Source organism: Tasmannia lanceolata, unplaced genomic scaffold (assembly GCF_043159265.1).
Source record: "Tasmannia lanceolata isolate RefF3 unplaced genomic scaffold, GAP_Taslan_0.1 ptg000005l, whole genome shotgun sequence".
NCBI classification, from domain to species: domain Eukaryota; kingdom Viridiplantae; phylum Streptophyta; class Magnoliopsida; order Canellales; family Winteraceae; genus Tasmannia; species Tasmannia lanceolata.
The window spans coordinates 10,455,560-10,481,139 of record NW_027518682.1 but is presented as its reverse complement, the minus strand read 5'-3'; the positions used below and the strand labels follow the sequence as shown (position 1 = coordinate 10,481,139).

The following is a 25,580-nucleotide window of genomic DNA, read 5'->3' as shown; positions in this document are numbered from 1 at the left end:
CGGTTTATCATAATGAATAGTGCCATTATCAAATCACGATAATGACGATACGTTTTTTAAAAGGACCGAAAAACGCGTTCTCTCCTCTCTTTCTCTATCTACACCCTTTCCAATCCACGTTCCAAACTTCCAACCCAATTTAACAAACTTTATGGCAAAGCTTCTAAACACCCGTCCCTTCATTTGACCGTAGACTACGTATATTATTCTAACAAAAAGACTAATTAAAAAAGAGTGACGTCACTCTTCTTTGACTACAAAACCACGCTCTCCCTCTCATTTTCTCTGTTCTTCTTCTTCTTCTTCATCTTCTTCAGCTCCATCTCTCAGGAAAAAAAAAACAGTAAAACAAAAAATGGTTCGTAGAGATCTCTTAATAACAGTTCCAACCTTCTTCAAATGCCCAATCTCTCTAGACGTGATGAAATCTCCGGTGAGTCTCTGTACCGGAGTAACTTACGATCGATCAAGTATACAAACCTGGTTCGATGATGGCAACAACACGTGTCCGGCCACGATGCAGATCTTACAATCCAAAGATCTCGTTCCAAATCACACGCTTCAGCGTTTGATTCAGATCTGGTCTCACTCTTCTCCTTCTTCTTCACCTCGATCTCGTTTTCATCCTTCTCAGTTATTGTCTCAAGAAAACGCTCTCAGATTAGTTAAAAACCTCTCTCAAGATCCTAATCCCGTTGTTTCTCTGTCAAAGGTAGCTGATTTCATGAAAACTTCTGATAAAAATAAGGTTTTTCTCGTCAATGCTGGTTGTATTCCTCTTCTCGCAGATTTTCTTGCTGCGAATGTAGGAATAATGGAGAGATTGGAGGAAGGAGTTAGGGTTTTGTGTATTGCGTTGACGAATTATAAAGAGGATGAGGTGAAAAAGGCGATTTTGGTTCTGGATCCGGATCTGTTGTCTGCGTTGCTTTTGTTGTTGCAGAAAGGTAAGATTGATTCGAAAATCGATACCGCTAGGGTTTTGGAAGTGCTCGCCGGAATGCCGGGATCCAAACTCACGATGATCGGAGAAAGAGAAGAAGGGATTTTGTTTCAATTGATTCGTCTAGTAGGAAAAGAAACAGATTTTAGAGCGATCGATGCCGGATTATCTTGCCTGATCGCGATCTCCGCATCTAAACGGATCAGATCGCAGATCGTTCGGCTCGGATTAGTTCCAGTTCTTGCGAAATTAATCTCTCAACAGGATCAAAAGATCTCAATTGTAGAGAAGGTTTTAAAGCTTTTGGAGAGGATATCGATGTGTACGGAAGGGCGATCGGGAATCTGTGAAGATCCGGCGATTATTCCGGCGATGGTGCAGAAGATGCTGAAGGTGTCTGATTCAGCGACTGAGAATGCGGTGGTTGTGGTTTGGAGCGTGTGTCATATTTTCCGAGACCGGAGGGCGATCGATGCGGTTGATCGGAGCAACGGCATGGCGAAGATCTTGTTACTGATGCAGAGCAACTGTTCGCCGGCCGTCCGGCAGATGTCCGGCGATCTTTTAAAGTTGTTTAAGGTGAATTCGAATGGGAGTCTGAATTCTAATAGATGCCTTTGCAGCTACGATACAAAGACCACTCACATCATGCCTTTTTGACTTTGATCAATTCAAATCTCTCTCTGTTTTTTTTTTGTAACTGACTTAGATTTTTCCTTCTTCTTGTAAATTGATCACAGATATGTCGTTTAGTTTTCATTTTCTTTTGTTAACAACAAATTATACAGAGATCATTCTCTTTATTTACACTCTCTCTCTCTCTTGCACAAAAGCAATGGAATAAATGCGAAAGGAATTGCCAAAGATATTATGCGAATGATATCAACTGGCCCAGAGCAACGACGGACAAAAAAGGTATTGTCAGTAAAAGTTGGACGGAAATGCCCTTTTCTTAAGCAACACATTTTGCTTTTCCACTTTTTCCTCTTCTTCTCTCTTTTTTCCTCTTTTTTTTTTTTTACTTCTCCATTTTCAACTTTATTGTTTTACCCAACTAGTCATCTTCCTCATCGTTCAGCCACCATTGTTGCTGGGAACTCTCAAAAACTTGAAATGTGAGTTCATTCCCCTCTATCTCTCTGTATCTAGGTTTGTTTTTCATTTGTTTTAGGGTTTGCATTTCTCCTTCTCCCTTTCAATGGCGGATGAGGAAGATGAATCGTGGCGGATGAGGAAGATGAATCGTAGGGTAGAAATAAAAAAACGGTGAAAATGAACGAGTGAAAAAAACATGAAGCAAAAATGTGTTCATAAGGGACTTGATAAGCTCACTCAGAAATTGGTAACCCTAATTTGATACTGGATAACCCCAATCCCAGAGACTTGAAAACCCTCTTCCAAAACTCCAGTATTCAATTTTTTGGGACTTGATAAGCCCGTTCAGAAATTAGTAACCCCATATTGATACTAGATAACCCCAATCCCAAAGATTTGAAAACCCCCTTCCAAAACTCCAGTACCCTATGTCAATTTTCTGAGACTTGATAAGCCCATTCTGAAATTAGTAACCCCATATTGATACTAGATAATCCCAATCCCAAAGACTTGAAAACCCCCTTCCAAAACTCCAGCACCCTCAGCCAATTTTTTGGGACTTAATAAGCCATTCAGAAATTAGTAACCTCATTTTGATACTAGATAACCCCAATCCCAAAGACTTAAAACCCCCCTTCCAAAACTCCAGTACCCACGACCAATTTTCAGGGGACTTAATAAGCCCATTCGGAAATTGGTGACCCCATTTTTATACTAGATAACCCCAATCACAAAGACTTGAAAACCCCCTTCAAAAACTCCAATACCCTTAGCCAATTTTCAGGGACTTGATAAGCCCATTCAAAAATTGGTAACCCTATTTTTTATACTAGATAACCCCAATTCCAGAGCCTTGAAACCCCCTTTCTAAAACTCCAGTACCCTCGGCCAATTTTCAGGCACTTGATAGGCCCATTCGGAAATTGGTAACCCTACTTTTGAGAGTTGCTAATCCCCTTCCAGAGAATTGATAAACCCCTTCTGCTACAAAGCCCCTTGCCTATAGCAACTCTTCTAATGGCATTACAATTCTGCTCATTATAGAAATAATAAAAGAAATGGATGTTGTATTCATTGAATGTGCTTCATGTATTACATCCCAATTCGTGAATTACAAAAAAAAAAAATTAAATACATCAAAAAATTTGAAGCCATCCATTCATGTATTACATCAAAATTTTCTTATACAACTACTTGTCTTCCAAAAAGTGAGTAAAGCCATCAATGCATTATCTCCAGAACACACCCTAAAATACAAACCACTTAAACCCTAAACAAGATAAAACATAAACAGAGGAATGAAAAATAGTGCAAAACCTTTAAAAAAAAAGAGAGAAACAAAACCTAGATACAGAGAGATAGATGGTAAGAACTCGACTTTCAAGTTTTCAGGACTTGCCAGCAACAATGGTGGCTGAACAAGGTCAAGTTTTCAGAAAGATAATAAAAAAGGTGAAAATGAAAAAGTAAAAGAAGAGGGAAGAATGAAAAAAGAAGGTGAAAATGTGTTGTAGATGCCAAAGGGCATTTTCGTCGAGTTTTTACTGATGACCTCTTTTGTCCCTCTTTGGTAATTTCTGAAAAGCATGGGTCCTATTGTTAATTCCGTCTAATTTTTGACCCTCATTGGTAATTGTTCCTTAATATTTTTACACATTTTTCTCTAGGAAATTATTTCAGCACAACTGTGTTTTGATACGTACGCTCATGTATCTTGTCTTTTAGTATTTAATTGTCACGTGAGTGTTTTTTTTATGAACCGTAAAAATCCTTTTATAGCTCTTTAAATGAGATCTTATATGATGCCGACCGAGGATTTAAAGGTCGGAGAGAGAAAAAACCATCTCTCCCTTGATTTTTAATCCAACGGAAAGCTCTCTTCTTTTAACTTTTCCTCGGTTCAGAAATCAAGGCAGCTGGTTTTGAAAAAAAAATGTTTGTGTTGAAATCATTTCCTTATTATTTTAATATTAGATGGCATTTAAAAGGAACAACAGTTCAATTCAGAGGAAGGACAAATTGCCGCAATTGCTGAAATACTTGCGGACTGAGTCTACATGTTTGATTGATGACCAATGGAGAAAAATAGAAGGTGACCTTTTTTTTGGGTAATTTAATAATAGAAAGTAGAACCCTTGGAAAAGACTAATTTCTAGGGTTGAAATTTCTAAGGTGAGCTGTTTTGAAGGTTCTTCTTTTGACTAGGCCGACCCCGAAAGATAAGATGGGGGATTAAATATCTTCGTTTAGCTTAATGTAATTTAAAATTGTTTTGGATTAAAGGAGGTTGAAAGGGGAGGTTCTAATGTAAAACAAAAGTGGGCATTGTTCTACGCACTTGGGTTTCTCCTTTTCTTTTAGTATATTCGTTTTGGTGGTTAAATTAGTTAGATCCCAGCATTGTATTAGTGAAGCCTGGCCCACAATCATCTAAACAACGGTACATGAGTCCAGATATCCTGACCGTTGATCTGAAGGGGGAATATAGAGACTGGACATGGTGCAACTATCATTATTGGGACGTGATACTAAAAATCACTGCAGCCATATTCTTTTTTGGGATTTGCTTGCGTCCACCGCGCAAGGCATTTTGCGGATGGCTTGCTGCATGTGAGAGCAGCCACATAGGCTCACTTTTCAGCAGATTTTGTCTTCATTCACGAGGTGGCTGCTCTCACATGGAACAGGTCATCTGCGAAATGCCTTCCGCGCTGTACGTTAGCAAATCTCTTCATTTTTTGTTGAAGTTACTACTGAGTTGGCATTGTTCTCATTCTTACCATCGTTAGGAAAACGTGATTCAGCACAACAACAAAAAAAAAACAGGACCACAAAAATTCAAGTTTAATATGGCATTGATTAAAAGAAAAGGGAAGTGATATTTACGCCCCTTTTGATCACTAAGGACACCTAGTGCCAATGTATCAATGACTAATGTCAGAAGAATCCAATGCGTTTGATTGCCACGTCCCTTTTGATCACTAAGGACACCTAGTGCCAATGTATCAATGACTAATGTCAGAAGAATCCAATGCGTTTGATTGCCACGTATAACACTGGTGCTGGGTCTGGCGATCAAAAGGTCGTAAATATCACTTCCCAAAAAAAACGGAAACACAAGAAAATGAATTAAGAATTTTGTCATTTACAATTTAAAACATTTCCCCATGCTTTGTTTGGTTGCACAAAAGCTCAACAGCCATCAAAATTTGGTTTGGATTTAGCATGCCATTCCATGTTTGGTTGCACAAAAGCTCAACATCCATCAAAATTTGGTTTGGATTTAGCATGCCATTCCATGTTTGGTTGCCAAAATGCATTAGACTCCCTTTGATTCCCTTGGATATCTCTCATGTAATAATTACTTGTCTCTTTCTTGTCCCATTCTTCCAAAAGCAAAGAATCATGGTTTAAATTTTCTAGGGAATGATGCTCTATCTATTTCTCTCTCTTTCCTATCTCCCTATGGAAATGACAACTCTTACCTTTTCTCCTACTCTCCGTGTATATGCCGCACAACCAAACACTATTACACAATTTTTCGAGGTAATTCTAGGCAAATCAAAATGCTTGTCTCTTCCCTTTGACTTCCTACAAGCAACCAAACGAAAATAGAGTTTTATTCATGGGAATTGCCAGCATCCATCGCATAGCGTCCATCACCGATGGTCTGTTGCATGTCAGACCAACCACACAGGCTCACTTTACAGCAACTTGTCTTCATTCTTGGGGTGGCTCTTTTGACATGCAACAGACCATCTGCCATGGACGCTATGCGATGGATGCTAGCAAATCCCTTATTTATTGTAAAAGTTTTAAACGGCACACCAATAAAATACGTTTTTTTTTTTTTAAAAAAACCCCGTTTAAAACAGAGTTTTGCTGACTATGGTTCTTACATGTGTTTCTAGCAAGGAGAAAATAGGGTCTCCTAGTTTTTTCTCTTGTGGGAATGGTTAAAAAAGGTGTTTAAAAAAAAGCAGAGGTGCTTTTAGTGATGTTGCTGGATCTCTATTTTTGTACTAGTTTTTATTTTCTACAGTAAAAGTAGGAAGGTCTTAGTTTTCACAAGAAATAAATATTCAACTCAATTGATCAATACCGCAATGAAATAGAATCGATAAATCAATCGTATCATGTTATAAATTACAAAATTAACAAGAAATGTACCTGTATGCTGTATGCAAGGATGTTGTGTGAATCCGACCTCCTTTTCTTAGAAGATCAAAGTGAACTTGATCTGATAATCTTCCTTTAACCAGGCATAGAAGAGTTTTCCTTTTATCTTAATTGAAATTCCAAGGGTGGTCCCGAATTGGCAACTAATGAGGAATGAAAAATTAGGTTGCTAACAAGTTTTAATCTTTTGAAAACTTTAACCCAATATTTAGAAGATTAAGATATCAAGAATTAAATTCAAGCACACAAGTTAAATCTAAAGGTGCAATGCAAATAAAAAGCAAAAGTTCAAGAGAGAGTGCACCCGAGATTTAAAGTGGTTTGGTCCTCAAAACGCGAGGCCTACTCCACTCCACCAACCAAACTCGTTGATGGCTTCACTATGTGATCTTCTTAACTTCGGCGAAGATCGGTGCCGATTACAATTCCGATTACCTTTAACCTTGGTGGCAATCTTCACCACAGAGAGTGGGCTACGCTTCTCCGAACACTCGCCCGATACAAAATTCTTGATAAGAAAGAAAGAACAAAAAACAATCCCTCACAAGGGTTTACAAAATGTAGAAGATGTACAAATTGAGCCTATGAAACATAATCAAGTTTGATTCACTCTTTGGATGTTCAAATGAAGTTTTTGAGTGTTAGGATTGATGGTCTTAAAGTTTAGAATGCCCATATATATAGGAAAACCAAAATATGACCGTTCAGTGGCATTGTGGTAATTCCTGAAAAATTCCCAACGGCTAAAAATCCGACTGTTATAGTGTTCTCGGAGTTCCGAGAAAAAATCTCGAAGTTCCAGGAATACAAACAGAAGTGAGAAAAATGTTACTAGACCATTTCTCGGAGCTCCGAGAAGCATATGTCAAGCAGATTTTCACTTCTTGTTATGAGGGTTCCACATTGTTGGAACACCACAAGAACAATCACTTATACATTTAGGGTGTGAGATTAACTTAATTATGCCTCTTAAAATCTAAAACTAAGATTGGATCTTATTCATTCAAATATGACTTTGATCTTCAATGGATTCTTCAAGTCTTCATTTGTCTTGGACTTCGATGTCTTTGGCCTTCATGATGTGGTTCAATGAGATCTTCTTGGCCTCAATCCAAGCAATGTGATCTACAACTTAGACAATCAAACACATTAGTGATCATAAATCACTTGTGTATTGGAATCATCAAAATAAGATGGGAATGCCAAGGTGGAAACCATTGGGCTTACATTAATGCATATCAAGGTATGTGATCCGGGAAACTTGTATTTATATGCTTAAGATGGTAATTCATGACATTAATCTTAAATCCACACAAAAACTTTAACTCTAAATTCTAACCCATCAATGAATTTGAAAACAAAAAGGATCCTGATTAATGGTAAATATATAATCTCAACAGACTTGTCCAAATAAATTGATCAATGCATCTAGACCGTAGATTATTATGATAGAGAAAAACAAAAAAGATAAAACACAAATAGATACCTGTATAAACACGCGTATACCCCACTTGGTCAGTTGGTCTACTACAAAGGCATGTGTTTTGGAAAAACTTCATCAAAATATTTTAGGGAAAGTCGGAGTGGTTACCCTTTTAATTTTGAAACATCAATCATAACTAAGGCTCAGTTATGGATTGAAGAGAAGTTGAATGGAGTGGGAGAGCTACAGTGTCATTATCAAAATAAGATAAATTGGGCGTTATTATCGAAATAAAGGAGGTTGCACAGGGAATCCATAGGGAAGATTGCAGCTAAAGTGAAATTTTAGCAGAAAATCAGTAATTTTCATGGATTCTGAGATTTTCATGGCAACCAGACAGCCTAAATTTCAAATATGCTGTTTACATAAATTGATTTTCAATCGAGCTGTTGAACATTGAAAGTATAATCGAAACTCATTTTTGAAAGAACAATTCAAATCTGATCATAAAGAGGTGCATGCTATTATACAATGCTAACTAATTCCATGGTGAAAATATTTATAGATTCTACTAGAACTTAGTGACCAAATAACAACATAGACATGAATGGAACTAAGATAAATACCACCACTATATGGTAAGATTAAAACATACAATATTTTCTTAGTAAGAGTTACATTACTTGGTGCATTGTCCATAGTCCATACACTTCATCCAGATATGAATATGTAACACAGTGTCATCTAGCATTAAGGCATAAAGAAGTATTGCCCACTTACTCTTTTTTGAAAGAGATTACAATCTCTTATCCAAGATATAAAATATGTATGTGGACAACCCAAGGATTTTTGTGGATAACCAAACCCTAATTTTGGAGAACGATCTCTTATCCAAGATTGAAAATATGCATGTGCGATAATGATTGAAGCATCAAATAACAATATATGTACAGTGAAAAAATTTAATATGATAATGCACAGTAAAAAATGAACGCGTGAATATTATCAGATATTTTATGATGGGCACGTGACCCGAGTTACCTTTTCAAGTTCCTCCAAAACAACTTTAGCGACATCATTCTTTTGCTCAAGGAGATCATCTGGCATCATTCTTGGAACATGAGCTCGGACCACTGAAATTAAAGCAGAAATGGCATAAGAACAGGGGGAGATGCACAACCTTGAGGTCAGGGGTTTGATCCCAGCTGAACCTACCTAGAAAAACATTTCCCACAATTTTTCTCTTTTCATTTCTTTTAGTTACTACAGTTGGGGCTTGTGTTTTATTGATTTCACAAATCATGATCTCCTACTGACCTACATTCTCTCACGCTATTTTTATTTCTTCTCAAGTACAGAAAAAGGTGGATTAATGAAGAGAAAAATAGAAAAAACATGAGCAAAAGCAGAAAAAAGAAAAAGAACAAGAAAAAGAAATGCATACTTGCTTGTGGCTTTTTCCTCTTCTGCAAGTCGAGTAGAAAAGAGAGAATAAAACAAGAGCAAAAACAGATAAAAAATACAAGACACCTTCTCGCAGCTCCCCATCTTCTCCTTCGTATTCTTCTTCTTCTTCTTCTGCAGGTTGAAAAGAATTTTTTTTTTTTTTTTAAAATGAGAAGAAAAAGAAGAGGAAAAACATAAAAAGAATAGAACACAGAAAAGAATGCATGCCTACACTACCGACGGGTTTTCTTCTTCGCAGGTGAACTTGTCGACCAAGTAGTTCAATAGATAGGCAATGGCGAAGAATAAGGGAGCCCAAAAAAAAAAATTAGCTCAAGGAAAAAACATAAAAAACAGGAGAAAAAAAAGAGAAAATTGTGATAAAAACTTTTTTGCCGATAATTTTGTATGTATCCTGCTTTTCAGGAGAATTTATCTTTTATTCAAAATATTGATGATTTTTTCCAAATATCGACAATTTTTGTGGCATAGGTTGGGAGAGGCGAGTTTGAGGTATTTTATCATCTTCCCCCTTGAGGGGAGGGAAGTATTTTGTTTCTTTTTTATGGTTGGCTTGACAATCTCAGCCAAAGGGTTGTCTCTTTCTTTTATTTAATAATAATATCACCAATCAAAGGAAAAAAAATAGCATGACTAATAGGATGAGCAGAAGCTGATTTTCACAAGCCAAACAATATAATGCCAAACAATGGGTAATTTTCATCAATTACCCATTCATGAAAATTCATAGGGATTGATGCCAAGCGTCTAGTTTGTATATAATTTATCATGGTTTTGTTCTCGAATAAGTTAACCACAAAAATACAAATGAGTACACTCACGTAATTTCCCTATTAAAACTATTTCAAGAAGAGATGCCTTTTCTATTGGACCATTAAAAAAAATGACTTTTCTATTGGAGCAAAAGGCCAACTAATATCTACAAGCTCTATATCCTCGAATAAGTAGCTCAATCCTTCCGTGTTCCCCCAGTCCTACCACCCTACTAAGGACAAGTGAAGAACCCTTCTCCAATTATTTGACTCTAATACTACATCACCAAGCAATAGAAAGTAAAAATATTGTCGTGATGTTTGGTGCCATAATAATTTTAAGGAGGCCCTATCTATGACTCTAAAGCAATGTTTCAAAATGCGGAAAACACGGCCGAAGAAAATCCTAGTTGACTCAGCACGACGCGGGTGAGTACTTGATTGACGCGGTTGAGTACTCGCTTGACACGGTCATAACTCAGGAGAGTCAAAGGAGTTTTAATTGACTCTATGTGACAAGTTACGGATGGCAAAACGCAGAGCACGGCCAGAGTAAAAAGGAGTCGTCTTCTATGCGCAAATGTTCAATTCTCATAAGATGTTCTTGACTGTTACTCAAAAGGTCCAATAATGTATGTATATTGGACTTTTTGAGACAAATCCATTGGAATGTGTTAAAGTATAAAAGATAAATAACGCCTTTCTCCAACAGCTTAAGCTTTTGGTGAAGTTGGTAAGTTAACATGGTATCAGAGCCAAAGGTCTCGAGTTCAAACCTCCCAGATAGCGAAAATCCACATGCAATGGTCGGCCCAAAGTGGGACCACATGTTTGCCAAGTGGGCCACACGTGCGGGGGAATGTTAAAGTATAAAAGATAAATAACGCCTTTCTCCAACAGCTTAAGCTTTTGGAGAGGTCGGTAAGTTAACAGAATGAATTCTCTTTTTCTTTTTCTTTTTCATTTTCATGCCCCGAGGGATCGCCGTGAGCATGTGGGAATGATTCCATTTCCATGGACCAACCCACCGGCCTTCTTGCGGAATAACTGAGATAAATAATTTTTTTACCAGAAAAAAGAATAATTCTTCTCTCTCTTTTTTCTTTCGTTCCCACAAATATGGACTTTACCAATCAGGAATAATAATAAAATGATAATGCCAGCCATTTCGATTTGGTATTTTGTCTCGGTAGGACATGTATTTCTATTACTATGAAATTAATAAATGAAGTAATTAATGGTGGGGTTACCCTTATCCTTTTTGTAGTCACGAATCTTGTATGTGTTCCTAAGAAAAGGAATTGATTTATTCCTTATCTCTAAAATCCTATTTCTTCATTCATTTTAGTTTCGGATCCGACCGAACAATATAAGATACGAATGGAATGGTTTACATTATGGAAGAAACATATGTATATGTGAAATTAGATATTAGATATTCACGAGTTATATATGGACTATCCATATATATTATTTCCCATCAAAGATTGAAATTCTTTTGCTTTTTGATAGCCGCGATGAATCTAGATCACCTAATTTCCGCCTTATGCTCTTCCAGTTCCAGGGGTCAAAGACCAAATAAGACAATGCGAGCAGACTCGGGGGAGTCCACGACAATGCGGATGAGTTTTAAAACTATGCTCTGAAGGGAAGAATGTTGAGTACAAATTTGTTGCATAATATGCCATAAAAATGTGAATAAAGGGTAAACAACTAGAACTTGAGCAATTCTGCCCATGATTGTGATTCAAGCACGACAATCATCTTTCAAATTATACTAATGACAAATGTAAATTGAATTATATTACCTACCTAATAAATAATTTGAATGCCTTAAGCTCCAATAATGCATGAATGATTAATGTCTCATGCAATTAACTTGTCAATTAAAAAAGAGAAACTTAGATAAAAGAATAATGTATCTTTCATTCCTTTGAATAATTTTTTTTTTTAAAAGCAAGAATCATGAGTCCAAAGAAAAAATGAGACTGAAGGGAAACTACCTTGATATAAGTGTGTTGGATCCTGAAAAATGCAATAGAAACCAGTGTGGAAACTTCTGGGCACTCTTTGCCACCTGAAATTTCATCAGGTTCCCCACCAAAAGACGTCTTCCTAACTATCCTAGTCCCAGAATTCTTTCCCGGAAGAATTGTTGCCATTGTCATGTGTAATAATTATTCGGAGTGCATCATTGCAGGAAATGGAGTGGGCATCTATGAATTGGCTGACAACATGAACATCTGAAATATCCAAACAGCATAAGTGAGACAGATTAAACCATACACAAGATATTGATAAACAATATAATACAAGAGAAATTCTTAAAAGTTCCAACGAATTTGTTAAAAGAAAAATGAACAAGTTTTCTGTGAGACTCACATTCAACTCAAGTAGGCCATCCATGATAAGATTGTACGAGAGCAGCTCTATCTCCCAATTCACAGGCATACTCTAGTAAAGATAATGCCTCGATATGGAATCAACATGAACAGTTGATGAGGGTGTTACTGCTACATCCAATGGATAGGGGTTATATTGAATATAATCAACACACACACACACACACACACACACATATATATATAACATATACACACACAAAATGACCCTATATATTTCTGGGAATGACAGGTCTGCTGAAATTGATTGTCCCTTGTATTTCTGTTCTATTCTTCAATAACATCACCTTCCACAGGGACAGGGATGAAAACAATAAAGGAGGGAGTTGTCCATGCTAAGATCACATCAGTTCACCATTCATGAAAATAAATTGATTTGAATGCAATAAGCTCCCATGATACATGAATGATTAATGTCTCAAGAAATTAACTTGTCAAGTAAAAAATAGAAACTTAGAAAAAAGAATAATGTATCTTTCATTCCTTCTAAATAATTTAACAGATTTAAAAAAGAAAAGAAAAATAATCATGTGCCCAAAGAAAAATAATGAGATAGAAGGGACCTACCTTGATAGAATTGTGTTGGATCCCAATTAATGTAATAGAAACCAGTGCAGAAACTAGGTCATAAACAAGATACAGATAAACAATACAATACAAGAAAAATCCTTAAAAGTTCAACGAATTTGTTAAAAGAAAAAACCAAAAAGTTTCCTGTGAGACTCACATTCAACTCAAGTAGGCCGTCCATGATAAGGTTGTACAAGAGTAGCGCTATCTCCCAATTCACATGCGTACTCTAGTAAGAGATAATATGTCGATATGGAGAGTGGACTTGAACAGTTGACAGTTGTAATACTGCTACATACAATGTATAGAGATTTGATTGAACATATATACAAAATTGCTGTATACATTTCTCGGAATGACAGGTCTGCTGAAATTGATTGGCCCCTGTACTTTTGTTCTATTCTACAACAAATCCACCTTCCACAGGGACAGGGACATGCTAAGATCACATCGGTTCACCGTTCTAAGAATTCACTGTAATTTTACAATATTATGCAATTTTCCTGTTTATTTAACATGAAAAATTGAGAACCCCAGCTGCCATGTCAAAGTATAAAGTGAAAGAATGCTCTCACTACCATCAGTTCCTAAAGAAAATTTGGCGAGAGATCCTACATATCAATGCAAATTTTGCAGGAGAAAGGAAACCAGATCATCAGACCTTCAGGAGTGGCTTTATAGACATGAAAAGAAATGTGAATTTACTACAAGTAATGTTCTCTTCCATGAACAGAATTTCTACATTGGAAGGAAGAGTAAGAAGAAGAATAACTAAAGTGAACAGATTAGTGATCCGATGATAGCTTTTTCTGCGCCGACCTTTTCTTTGCCGCCACAATGGCTTGCTGCTTCCTTTTGAAAATTTCCCTAATTGCTTGCTGGTATTGCAATTCAATAAGCTCCAACTCCAATCTCAACTCTTCATCACCGTATTCATTAGCCAAAATCAAAGAGGAACCATTGCTGGGAGAGCTAGAGAGGGTTGGCCCATTGCTGCCTGTGTTACTAACACCCATATGTTTATGATCAAGGCATGCACCAATTTCAAGTGGGGACAGAGTTTGCCTAATTTCCCTTTTCATCTCAAACTCATTATAATCCATATAGGCTGACTCTGCTGAGCAAATACCCTTTTTACTGTTTCCCTCAGTTGAAACGGCAGAAACAAATGATACGTCAGAAATCTGATAATCCAAAGTGGCCATATTGCGATATTCCACATCAGCATTAGACATGATTTCATCGAGCTTCACATAGACAGGAGCATCTAAAATTGGTTGAACGGAGCCTTCGACAGAACTCAAATCCAGACAAGGGGGAGGGCTTGATTCATCACCAGCTTCAAAAATGTTATGGGAAGATCCATCGAAGCTTTCTCCATATTCGGGCAATTGATTGCTCTTATGTGGGCCTTCGGGTGGGCCTTCGGGAACTTGGATTCCATCCAGTGCGACCAGCTGATCAATAGGAACACAGGGTTTCTGTGTGGTTATCATGCTCGTTAACAGCAGATCAATTAACTCAGCGATGAATGATACATTCTGATCAGCAAGCTCAAGTTGTTCGACCATTTCACTAGCAACAGAAAGTGGTGTATCACTGTCGAGATAAAACAGGAAGTGAATATTCCTTACACGACCTGCACATTACAGGGAAAGGATAAGTGAGTACAAGTACCTAGTTGAGTTCTATCAATAATTCCAACCTCGATGAGATGTGAGTTTCGGTTTCGGCCTTGGCCGAAAACGAAATTTCAGGGGAAATTTCGATTGCAATTTCGATTTCGGTTTAAATTTCGGTAAAATTATTATAATTTCAGCTGAAAATTTTAAATTTCGGTCCCGCCCGAAATCCGAAATTTAGGTATTACGGCCGAAATTTAAACCCATGGATGTGAGAGTAACCACTTAAATATCTTGATTACCATTTCGATCTGCAATACGTAGGATAAGCGATACAGAATTGTCGTCAACTCTCTCCCCTTTTAATGTGAACTCGTTGTCATTGTTTGATCTTTGCACTTCCAAGCTCAGCATATGGGACCCTTCACCAGTTGAACTCAGCATGTTGGACCCTTCACCACTGGAATTATCTGTTATAGTGATAATATGGGGCTCGTCATCTGCAGCAGCATCAAAAGTCAAGGAGAGGTGCATCTGCTCTCCACTTCTAGGCTCTTCAGAAAGAACACACCGGTCTCCAAAAGCACCCATTTTGGGAATAACAATATCAGGCAATGGAAAGGATTGATTCAATGGACATCCATTGCATCCATTAAGTAGGAGAAAAGGGTCCTTCAAAAGATCCTTTGCTGGCAATCTTTGAGAAGCTGGGACTAAACATTTCTCAATAAAAGACTTCACTTCTGGGTCTTTTACCTTACCAAGCGCAGCAGGCTTTATTCCCTGTAAAAGTATCCACAAAGTAGGTCATTGACGGAGCTCAGTAGCACACCATAAGTTGATGGAATCAGGGCTATCGTTAATCGAATGACTTACTGATGAAACCTTTCTATATATTTGAGCTGAATTTTTACATTCACTGTAAGGGTATTCGAAGGTCACCATCTCCAGCATGCACATTCCAAAAGAATATATATCAGCCAACTCATTGTAATCCTCCTCATAGAGCTCTGGTGCCATAAACTCAGGTGTGCCTACATAGACCGCTCACAAAAATCAATCACGCACATGCACATGCACACACTTTATTAAACACTTTCTCTGATTGGATTCGAATTTTTTTTTTCTTTTTGAATTACAAAGATCTTTAACAGGTAATTAAACAAGAGTAAATAAAGAGAGAGTGCCAATGTGCCATCACTCCTTACTGGTGGGTGGGTGTGTGGGTGTGTGCAGCTGGCATAATGCACATTAGAACGTGGGAATTCGAGGTTCCATGAATAACAATTATGCATTGGGGGCGAGGTTTCTGAGGTATCGCATAGGCTGAGCAACCCACTATAAACACACCTTCTCCATGTTGTTTGACTCATCCTACCCATTCATTCCATAGAACCTCACATAGATAGGGTGTTCCTAACAAACCATCTCCATACCATAATCCTAACCATTCGATCTTCGAAGCCCACTTTCTAGCCATCCATTCTAAAACTCCACAAATCAACAGCTACCATGATCTTATGGAGATGATTTCTTAGGGACACCCTACCTATGGTAGGTCCTATAGAATGAATGGATTGGATGACTCAAACAACATGGGAGATGCTGTATTTAGAGGGCTGCTCAGGCAACGCGATACCTCAGAAACCTTTTCCCTTTATGCATTTTTTGTTCGTGGACAACGATTTCTGGTCAGGCATATGAATGGTTCCTATCCTTTCAGGAATGGAATGAAAAGGGCCGACACTCGTGCTACTCATATTCGTAGATCCTCACAGCACCTCCTCCAACATAGTGTGAGCTCCTCCAACATAGTGTGAGCTGGGAGCCTTGGAGCACCTCCTCCACCATGGTGGACGAGGTGACGTAAGGATCTAGGAGTATGAGATGTACGAGTGTCAGCCCTATTCATTCCATTCCTGAAAGGATAGGACTCATCCATAGGCTTGACCAAAGATCGTTTGACCACGAACAAAACTAGACCAAAGTGTAATAGACGTTCATGAGACCTCGAATTCCCACGTTCCAACATGCATTATGCCTAGAGGTGGTTATTAGGTTATAACCGAGAACCGAAATAACCGAAATTAGGTAACCAAAATAATTTTGGCTATCAAATTTCGGTAACCGAAACCGAACCGAAACTGAACTGATAAAAAATTTAGTTATTTCGGTTATTTCGGTTAACCGAATAGTGTGAGAAAAAGAGGGGAAAAAACAAAATCTCGGTTTCGATCGGAGGGCTAGGATCATCCAATCGAAATGATTTTTTGAGCACACCCTAATTAAGTTGTGATCAATCAAATGGACGGTTTTGATCATTCTACGGAGTGCCCATATAGCACTTTTTTTTTTTTTTTTTTTAAAGTAATGGTTTTTATCAAAATTTCGGTTAACAGGATTTTTTTTTGAGATAACCGAAACCGAATAACCGAATTTCCAAAAAAAAAAAAAACCGAAACCGAACCGAACCGACTGAACCAATTCGGTTCGGTTTGGTTATTCGGCACCCCTAATTATGCCATGGTCCTCCCATAAGTATTCATCCTTTTTCATTTTTTCTGATATATATATATATATATATATATATATACACACACACACACACACACACACACCATTCATAGCCTGCTTTAAATGATAATATATGAATAGGAAAGAAAATGCAAGGGTACTCTGTAATAGTCACGAACATAAATAAAATGCGGGTCACATCTCCAAACATATCCATAATCATGGTGTACTCAGAAAAATACAGTGACCGGATATATATGTGCAAAATATGTTAGCAATGATCTAAAACTGAGGAGAATCGTACCAATTACACTCTGTGCATTAGCTTGCTGCATAACAGTTGCCAGCCCAAGATCTCCGATCTTAACTTCACCGTGATTGCCATTGATAAATATGTTATCGCACTTCAGGTCCCTATGTATAATTGGAGGGTTGTGACCATGAAGATAGCTCAAGCCAATCAAAATCTGCCTTGCCCATCCTTTGACAGCCTTCATGTCAACCTTCTTGTGCTTCTTACGATACCTAAATACATGATTACAATTAACCAACGACATCACTAATCTCACCCCCCCCCCCCCAAAAAAAAACAAAAAAAACAAACAAACAGCAAGGCATTAAGATGAAAAACAAACTTACTGTCTTAAACTACCCGAAGTGAATAACTCAGTGATTATGTTAATGGTCTTGTTGTGATCGTCAATCCACGAATTATAGAATTTTACTATGTTTTCATGCTTCAACAATTTCAGAAGATGCACTTCCGAGTATAAATGTTCCAAGTCTTGTGGCGACTGTAATACATCATCGATACGAATTTGGTTCCAAGCTACTTCTATCCCATCAACCTCATCAAAGCCTTTATAACTATATGATCATTATAAAATTAAGGAAAACAGCTTATAAAAGAAGATTAGCAAAGTTGAAAAATACAGAATAGAAAAGGGAAATGATATCAGTACAACCATATTTTGATATTTTCGTTAACCCGTCTTGACTTTTAGTATTTAAAGACATGTTAAAGGTTATCATATTTCCCAAAAAGCTCTCACGAGCCAATTAAAGAGAAAAAAAGAAGACAGCTGGGTTTGTGCTGATAACATGTCCCTAAAAAAACATTAAGGCAAGAACATTGAAAAGGATACACTGTTTTGAAGGCGCCTTTGCCCAATATTTCTTTGTACTGTTTCAAAACCAGCAGCAATGAGAGACATTCGAACAGAGAAGAACAATTCAAAAAACAAAGAACAAACAAAGAGAAAAGATAATTGGGGAAATCTTACCCTAATGTAGCGACAAGCAGGGTCGATTTCGAGAATGTCGGGGTCGGGCGGCTCCAGGGAGGTGGAGCTCTCTTCAGAACCTTCCCGCACAACAAAGCTCATAGTCTCGAGCCGCAAAAATGTGCAGAGGACTAGAACAGAGATGAGAAATTACACGAATAAAACCTAAACCTAGAATAACATGGTTTTCTACGAGAATCAAACCCTAACCCTAAGCCTAAACCTAAACCTAAACCAAACCTAACTTCCATGAGAAAATAAAAATGCAGCTAATGGCGGATTCTTCTGACCTAAAACTTGTCAATCAAAAACCAGATTAGCTCTTCTCGAAACCCTAATTAAACACAGCTGAAGAAGAAATGATTGAGAAAATGGAAAACAGAAAAAACAAAGGGCTTAGTAAAAATGCAGGTAATCACGGATTCTTCAGAGCTAAAACCTCTCAATAAAAAACCAGATTTAGCTCTTGTCGAAACCCTAACCCTAGCACTAACAAAGCCCTAATTAAATGGAACACAGAAAAACGAAGGGTTTTACTTTTGCGCTTGAAATGAGAAAAGGAAAAGGAAAGTGAAAGGGAAAACCTAACCCTAATTTAAAGGAATCAGAGAGGAAAAAAATGACACGTGTCGCATTCTGGGGCAATCTCTGTTCGTCTTCCAACCAAGCAATGCTCTGTCTCTCTGGTAGTTTTGATCTATGCACGGAAAATTCCAACTCATCTCTCTCTTACTTTGTTTGTCCTTATATAGCTTTAGCCCCCTGTAGCTACTCGTTCTTAAAATGCGCCTTGTGCGCACCTTGGAGTTTTGGTTGGAAAAATATCTTACCCGTGTGAATAACATGTACGCACCAAGCGTATTTTAGAGGAGGCTGTGGGTTTTTAGTTAAAAAAGGCTTTTTTAGAAGAAATAGTGAGATCCATAGGTTCAATGTTCCAGATGAATGAGCCTTGACTTGGAAAGATCATAAGCAATCCTATCCGTTCGATCTGTTGAGGGAAGGCACATTATAATAGATGATTTTCTGGCCTATCTAAGTCCGAGCCCAACAAATGAATGGTTTGGATCATCGAACAATGTTGGCCCCACTGTACATTTTTCAAATTGGTGATCGGTAGTACACCATAAAAAAAAAGCACAATGGGAGAATGCTAATGTCATTCGCCAAATAAACTTCTCTTATTTGTCCTAACCATATAGATGTGATGATCGGAACCATTCAAGTTGTGGGCCACCTTAATTTGTTCCTATCTGAAAGACGAGAATGATGTCACTTTCCTAACATCATTTGAAAGAGGAGAATGAGGTCACTTTCCTCCCCTTTCTGAGCATGACACTAATACGAGGGCAACCAAACAGACCCATATTGACAAAATCAAAGCAAAAGGATATATTTTCTTATTGCTAGTATTGTTTGGTTGTCATTTACTATTCAAGTGACCGTCCTTGTGGGCTGTGAATTTCATTTCCATGTGCAACCAATTTTTACCGTTTGAAGGGTTCTTTATGTTGGTGTATTTACAAAAATAAAGGGGGGAGATCTTACCGTACCGAAGCTCCGGCAACGTCGAAATCCACGTGATGGGCTCTCAAGAAGAACGAGATGTGTAGTCGTCTTTTGTCTTGAGATATGAAGAGTCCCGATAGATGTACTTCCGAGAGAAATTTTATAAAATCCGAGCCTTTTTTACGGAATTAGATGGGCGGAAAATAACTTAACATGTCGGACTTCTCGGATTCCACGTCATTTTCCGAGTTTCCGAAAGTTTGGCAACAAAACAACCACTTTTGCTACTTTCCAAGGAAAAGGATGCCTTTTCCGTTTCCTTTCCGCCCAAATCAGCGCAACTGAACAGATCCTCTTTGAAAAAAGACAAAAAAATCAAAGAGAAAGAGCAAGAAATGGATATTTAGGCTGTTACTATTTGACTTGGGATATAAATTATATTATAGGGCAGTTATAAATGGACCCCCTAATATCTTAATCGACCCCTCTCCTCTCTCTCTCTCTCCTCCCTATGCACTACCTATGTGGGCGTCGATTTGAGATACATGGGGGTCGATTTATCACTCCCCATATTATATTATATATTAATAATATTATTATTTTATTTCCTAGACCAGCATTATGGCATAGCCATAAGGCAAGTGTGAAGGCCTGTGTGAAAGGGGAAGATGAAAGAGCTCATAGTTAGAGCCTCTTCACATGTGTAAATACTGTAAAAAATTCAATCAGTTTTTACAGAACAAAGATGCTAATCACACCATAACAGGGGAAAAGAACTACAGTAACACCCTCAATGGCAACACTTGAAAAAAAATGAAGTGCTGCTCAGTTTTCTTTCGCTATTGTACAACAAGAGAAACAAGCGTTGCTTTCCTTTCTAATTAGATTTGAATGTTGGTTTCAATACACTGCTATTCTTCCCACTGGGCAATCGAATCTTTTTCTGGGTCGTCAAATTAGACTGAAAACAAACTGCATATATGAAAAAATGAGGGTTTTAAACAAGAACTACTTTCTCAAGAGGAGTAAGGTGACTCTTAAGATAAAACTATGAATTTCAGTACAATTACTCTTGATTCTGTAACACATAAAAAACAACTACAAATCTATATGAAAGAAAAGAAAATTCCATTTCCCTGATTCAACATTCCTTTCCTTAATTTCCTTCACCAGCCTCAAATTCTGCACAGTATTCCACATTGCCATATATACAAAAACCCAGAATCCCCTTTTAATCACCTGAAAAACCCCAAGACAAACCCATCAACTTCAACAACACAAAAAAATCCAAATCATACTAAAAAATTCTTACAGGACAAAAAAAATTATCTTCCCAAATCCAAATTCTCCATTAGCACCTGTAGATGTCTTTTACATGATTGACTTTTGCGACATACATGCATCCGCATCCTTCCCAAGTCAAATGAAGAAGGGAGAACTGTCAAGAGAGAATGAACACACCGGCCACCCGATACGTGTATTTGTACGAGTTTGAGTTTCTTGGCAGTCTAGGTTGTGAGGTAGGGTATCACATGTCAATAAGAGTTTGTGCGTAGGTTAGGGATTAAGTCTTGATCGGTTAGGAGTTTGTTTGGATAAGTGTAGGTCTCTCTTTATATCTTATTTATTACGCGGCTATTTCCTAATAGGAGTCTAGGTGACTTTTTTCTATTTAGAAAACCCATTATACAATGAAAGACGATTTCTTGCCCTTTTTTTAAATTCTTCTCGAGAATCAAAGAATGTAGGCTCCTCTCCAATAGAGCCAAAGTCGCTTTCATCTATCTACTTCAAAATTGCGAGAACACGAAAAAAAGGCCGCATCAACTTGGTAGCACAGCCGTCGAATCCTATGGTGAACAGACGGCAAAATCCTTTGACGGGAGGAGATAACTTTAAGGAGATTGTTTCACAACTGCAACATTCCATGGAGATGGTGCTCCAATGGCTCGATAACCTCGATGACAATTGCGACCAACTCTGTACCTCTATATGAAATGAGAGAGGAGAGGCTTCGGAAATCTGTTCTAACCGTTAATTTCCTTGCGCGGAGCGCATGGATTTGCTGCAGTTTGGATCCCTTAGAGCCATCAAACTCCATTACATCAAGTCTTCAATTTACCAACCTTTGATGGAGATGATCCATGCGATTATATTTATCGTGCTGAACAATTTTTCAAGTCCCACAACACAGCTCCAGCTCAACGCTCATCATTAGCCTCCTATCGACATGGCAGTAGAAAAATTGGTGAAGACACATGTAACCAAAGTTGAAATGGATTTCTTGGCTTCGGAAGATTGTAAGGTAGAGAGCTCGAGCTCACCTCACAGTCAATTGTCTGAAAGCAATGAATGAAGGGTCATCATATCAAGTTTCCACATTTCACTGAACCTCGGGATGAGTCTGAGAGCTTCCTAATGTAGAAGTTTCCTTCGTTGGAGATCGATTGGGAAGCAATTCTATCTCAAATTATGTATAATATGTAATGTTTTTGTGGGTTTTTTTTTTCATCTTCCTTTACTTTTTCTTCTTTTTATTGATGACGATGTCCAATCGCTATTGCGATGGGTCTTTTACATTTGCAAAGCTGCGGTGGAGAGAATCAGTTTACTGGGAATTTTGTTTTTTAGGCTTTGGAATAATCCATGTCTATCTCTCCTAATCTGGTGTTTGTTTCTTGCAAAATCAGGAATTCAGGAGTAGATGTCTGTTGTACTACTATGACTGTAGAAGTTTGATCCTGATCCCCTTTTGTCCACGCGTTCAAAGAGAACAGTGTAGTGTTCTGTCAGTGTAATTACTACTGATCACTGATGTACTACTAGTCTTTTCTTGGTGTAGGACATGATTTCTTATTTTCATTAAATTTCTTGTTTTCCTTTTTTTTTTATTTGTTAGTAAGAGTTATAGATAGGTAAGAAATCCTATTCCTGGTTAGATTAGAAACGGAGTTTGAATAGAATTAGTGAAGTTGAGAAAAGAGGGTAACTCCCTTCTTTTCTTTTTTTCTTAGTAAGAGTTATAGATAGGTAAGAAATCATATTCCTGGTTAGATTAGAAATGGAGTTTGAATAGAATTAGGAAAGGAGAGAAAAGAGGGTAACTCCCTTTTTTTGGTTTCTTAGTAAGAGTTATAGATAGGTTAGAAATCCTAATACTAGTTAGATTAGAAATGGAGTTTGAATAGAAATAGGAAAGGAGAGAAAACAGGGTACCTTTTGCTAAGAAACGAAAAAAGGAAAATGAGAAATCTAAAGAAAATAAAAAACATATCCATGACTAGAAGAAAAAGATGAAAGGGAAGGTAAAGTGAGATTAATCCCACTACAAACATGTTTCTTAATATCAGCCCTTTACAAAAAAGTTAAAGGCTGATTCCGAGGCGATGCATTCAGTCGCGACGCATTCAGTTGCGACGGAGATGAAACAACCTCTAAAAAAATACTGCCATTGTTAGGATTGGTTCCTAATGAACACCCCTAGGCCCAACATTTTTGTAAGCAATCGGGTCTGTTGATCCAATCGACAAAAATAATTCGACCCATTGCCACAGGTCCCACCTTGATCAGATAATCTTAGCTTCTTGATCCCTATATCGTAATGATAAACGGCTCGTCTCGCCGTGACCATATCTTGGATTCTCAATACTTCTGTCGCTTCATCCACGCAGGGGAAGAGAATCCGTCATTGTCTCGGCTGTGCTACTGGAGGCTCTGGGGAAGTCGGAATAGGAGAGCACTCATCTTGGGGTGGACTTACTACTTAGATGCTTTCAGCAGTTATCCGCTCCGCACTTGGCTACCCAGCGAGCTTATGCTTGTTGTGATCGTGGTCGCCTTTATAGATCGTTATCGACGATTAGGACCTTCGTGATCGAGCCCTAGTTCACAAGCCTGTTCCAACTTCTAGTTTCAGCGCCGACCACTACATAGACAGATCAATCCATTAAAGACTGTTTCAACTGTTGATACAGTTTGAGCACCAGCTTACCTTCGCTGGGTTCCTTCTATCTGTTTAAGCACCACCCACACCACCGGGCCTTCTTGTAACTGCACCAGGCTTAGTAAGTATCTCCCTCTATAAAGATCCATATCTTATTGAGAGGGATCCTGATCCAGCCCCTAGTGATCTAGATCTATATCCAGGGATCAAAATCCAGTTATCCAGTCGAAGAGCAGGATCCATACTCATGGATGGTAAAGGCAAAGCTTTAAGGTAAGGGCGGAGATATGGGCATTCCCATATCTTTTAATGTAATGAGCCTACGCTGTCTTCTCTGTTCGTATTCCACGATATCGAAACTGATACAAGACCAGAACAGAATATTCGGAGGACTCTTCTGACCAGACAAAAAATCTGTAATTGTCAGCAAAGTTGTTTATTTATTTATATATTTTATTCATTTTTATTTTATGAATTTTTCATTTTTTTTTCTTCAAATCAAAAGAATTCTTCTTATTTTATACACAGGCCATCGATTTAGCGTTGATAATGATTCCACCAAGAAAAGTCTAACTTTCGATTTTTGTAGGCATTAAAAGATTGTGTTCTTCAATCATTCTCAGCAGCGCATTTGCATTATTATTATTTTTTGTGCGGAGAATAAAAAAAACCGAGGGAGAATGGCTTTCAACATACCTAAATGGTTCCGTCCGTTTCTCAAAATCCCGACTTCCTAGCGGCAAAAATTGCTAATTTTCCAAAGCGAAGCCAGGCCACTTTGGGTGATCCTGTTCCGTCTGCTCTGAAAGCCAGAGAATGATTAGGGTTGAAGAATGTAGCCTAACATTATGGATCGGACGTCCGTTAGGTGGATCATGACCACAATCGCCCAACTGATAAACGGTCCCAATCACATATCCGTGCGCACCATGTTGGGCCTGCGTTGATATTTAGGATGGAATCAAAGGATATACAGTGTCTTTTCATATTTTCCCAAATCTTTGACCTTAATAAACAAGTTGTATAGTACTAAACTGTACATTTAAAAAATGTGTATACTCGCAGAGAAAACTTTTCTGCCCACATGTACTATCTCACAATTGATGAATATATACACTAAAATACAGCATAGAGAGAACGGACCCTGAAAGTAAATTTAAGGACAAATGAAAACAACTTTAAAAAAATAAAGGAAGAATTGCCTTGGGATAGCCATTCCAACATCACAACCCTTGACCCAAAAATGTGATGTATTTCCTTCCAGATGTGGATTTCAGTACTAGGCTTGCAAAGGCGGCAAAACAATTTCTGATTTGTGTGCCGACTGGACAGATGCTGCCGATGACGCCTTGTCGGAACCCCCCCTGATATTATACTTATCATACACCTTATCACGGTTTTCCGACCACCAAGTCTCCGCCTGACGCTCCTCGAATCTTTTCCGGCTGCAAATGAATTTCTAATATCAAAATACAAAATTCAACTGCTTGTAGTATGCAGGCCATTAGAGATGACAAACTGTTAAAATCATTCGGTGAAATGCAATAAGGTTTTATGATGTACCCGGTGGCCCCTTCACCGACACAAGTGATTGGGTCCATACCTTGAACCCAAGAACAGGCAGGGGTGGGTCTCACCATTTTTGCCAACCAACTCTCCTTTGCCACTTGGGTTAGACAAATTCATTGCTCCAGGTGAAAAAGAAAACAATAAAAATGACGACATTAAGGGCATGAATGGCAGCCATGAAAAAAATTCATGGAATCCCCTGCTGACCTAGTGTGAGAAAGAGGCACAAAGGGAGAGAGAGAGAGAGAGAGAGAGGGTTGGTGAGTGAGGAGAGCATGAGATGAGCATAAAAATAATATGGAAAAAAGA

General features: G+C 38.0%; 3 protein-coding genes and 1 long non-coding RNA gene across 7 annotated transcripts in view; 1 reads left to right on the top strand and 3 right to left on the bottom strand.

The window, feature by feature from the left end:
• The first annotated feature begins 279 nt into the window (after positions 1 to 279).
• Positions 280 to 1,750, top strand: LOC143876604 (U-box domain-containing protein 27-like). Its single transcript, XM_077378304.1, has one exon. The coding sequence runs from the start codon at positions 356 to 358 to the stop codon at positions 1,601 to 1,603; it is 1,248 nt and encodes a 415-aa protein (XP_077234419.1). The 5' UTR covers positions 280 to 355; the 3' UTR covers positions 1,604 to 1,750.
• Positions 1,751 to 6,527: 4,777 nt separating this feature from the next.
• Positions 6,528 to 13,000, bottom strand: LOC143877453 (uncharacterized). Its single transcript, XR_013250628.1, has 5 exons — positions 12,989 to 13,000; positions 12,242 to 12,372; positions 11,863 to 12,102; positions 8,682 to 9,218; positions 6,528 to 7,342 (listed from the first exon to the last, which is right to left on the bottom strand). It is a non-coding gene; the product is annotated as an uncharacterized LOC143877453 (long non-coding RNA).
• A 481-nt stretch (positions 13,001 to 13,481) lies between these two features.
• On the bottom strand, positions 13,482 to 18,979 carry LOC143877451 (putative serine/threonine-protein kinase WNK7). Of its 2 annotated transcripts, XM_077379492.1 has the most exons (7): positions 18,251 to 18,979; positions 18,113 to 18,150; positions 17,607 to 17,834; positions 17,272 to 17,492; positions 15,330 to 15,487; positions 14,756 to 15,236; positions 13,482 to 14,470 (listed from the first exon to the last, which is right to left on the bottom strand). In XM_077379492.1, exons 1-7 carry the CDS (start codon positions 18,350 to 18,352, stop codon positions 13,617 to 13,619), a joined length of 2,082 nt encoding a protein of 693 aa, XP_077235607.1. In that variant the 5' UTR covers positions 18,353 to 18,979; the 3' UTR covers positions 13,482 to 13,616. The 2 variants fall into 2 exon arrangements, with proteins under 2 accessions (XP_077235607.1, XP_077235608.1); XM_077379493.1 differs by lacking the exons at positions 17,607 to 17,834; positions 18,113 to 18,150.
• Positions 18,980 to 20,750: 1,771 nt separating this feature from the next.
• LOC143877450 (PH, RCC1 and FYVE domains-containing protein 1-like) overlaps positions 20,751 to 25,580 on the bottom strand; it is a 45,856-nt gene continuing 41,026 nt past the window's right edge. For 2 of the 3 annotated variants that reach the window (XR_013250626.1, XR_013250627.1), the window contains 3 exons: positions 24,905 to 25,147; positions 24,399 to 24,640; positions 20,751 to 20,998 (listed from right to left, as the gene is read on the bottom strand). Coding sequence is in view for 1 of the 3 variants with exons in the window: in XM_077379491.1 (XP_077235606.1) it covers positions 24,982 to 25,147 (166 nt within the window). In the remaining 2 variants the exon portion in view is untranslated. Of the gene's footprint in view, positions 20,999 to 24,398; positions 24,641 to 24,682; positions 25,148 to 25,580 lie in introns of those variants that run through there. The other variant, XM_077379491.1, reaches the window with a different exon arrangement.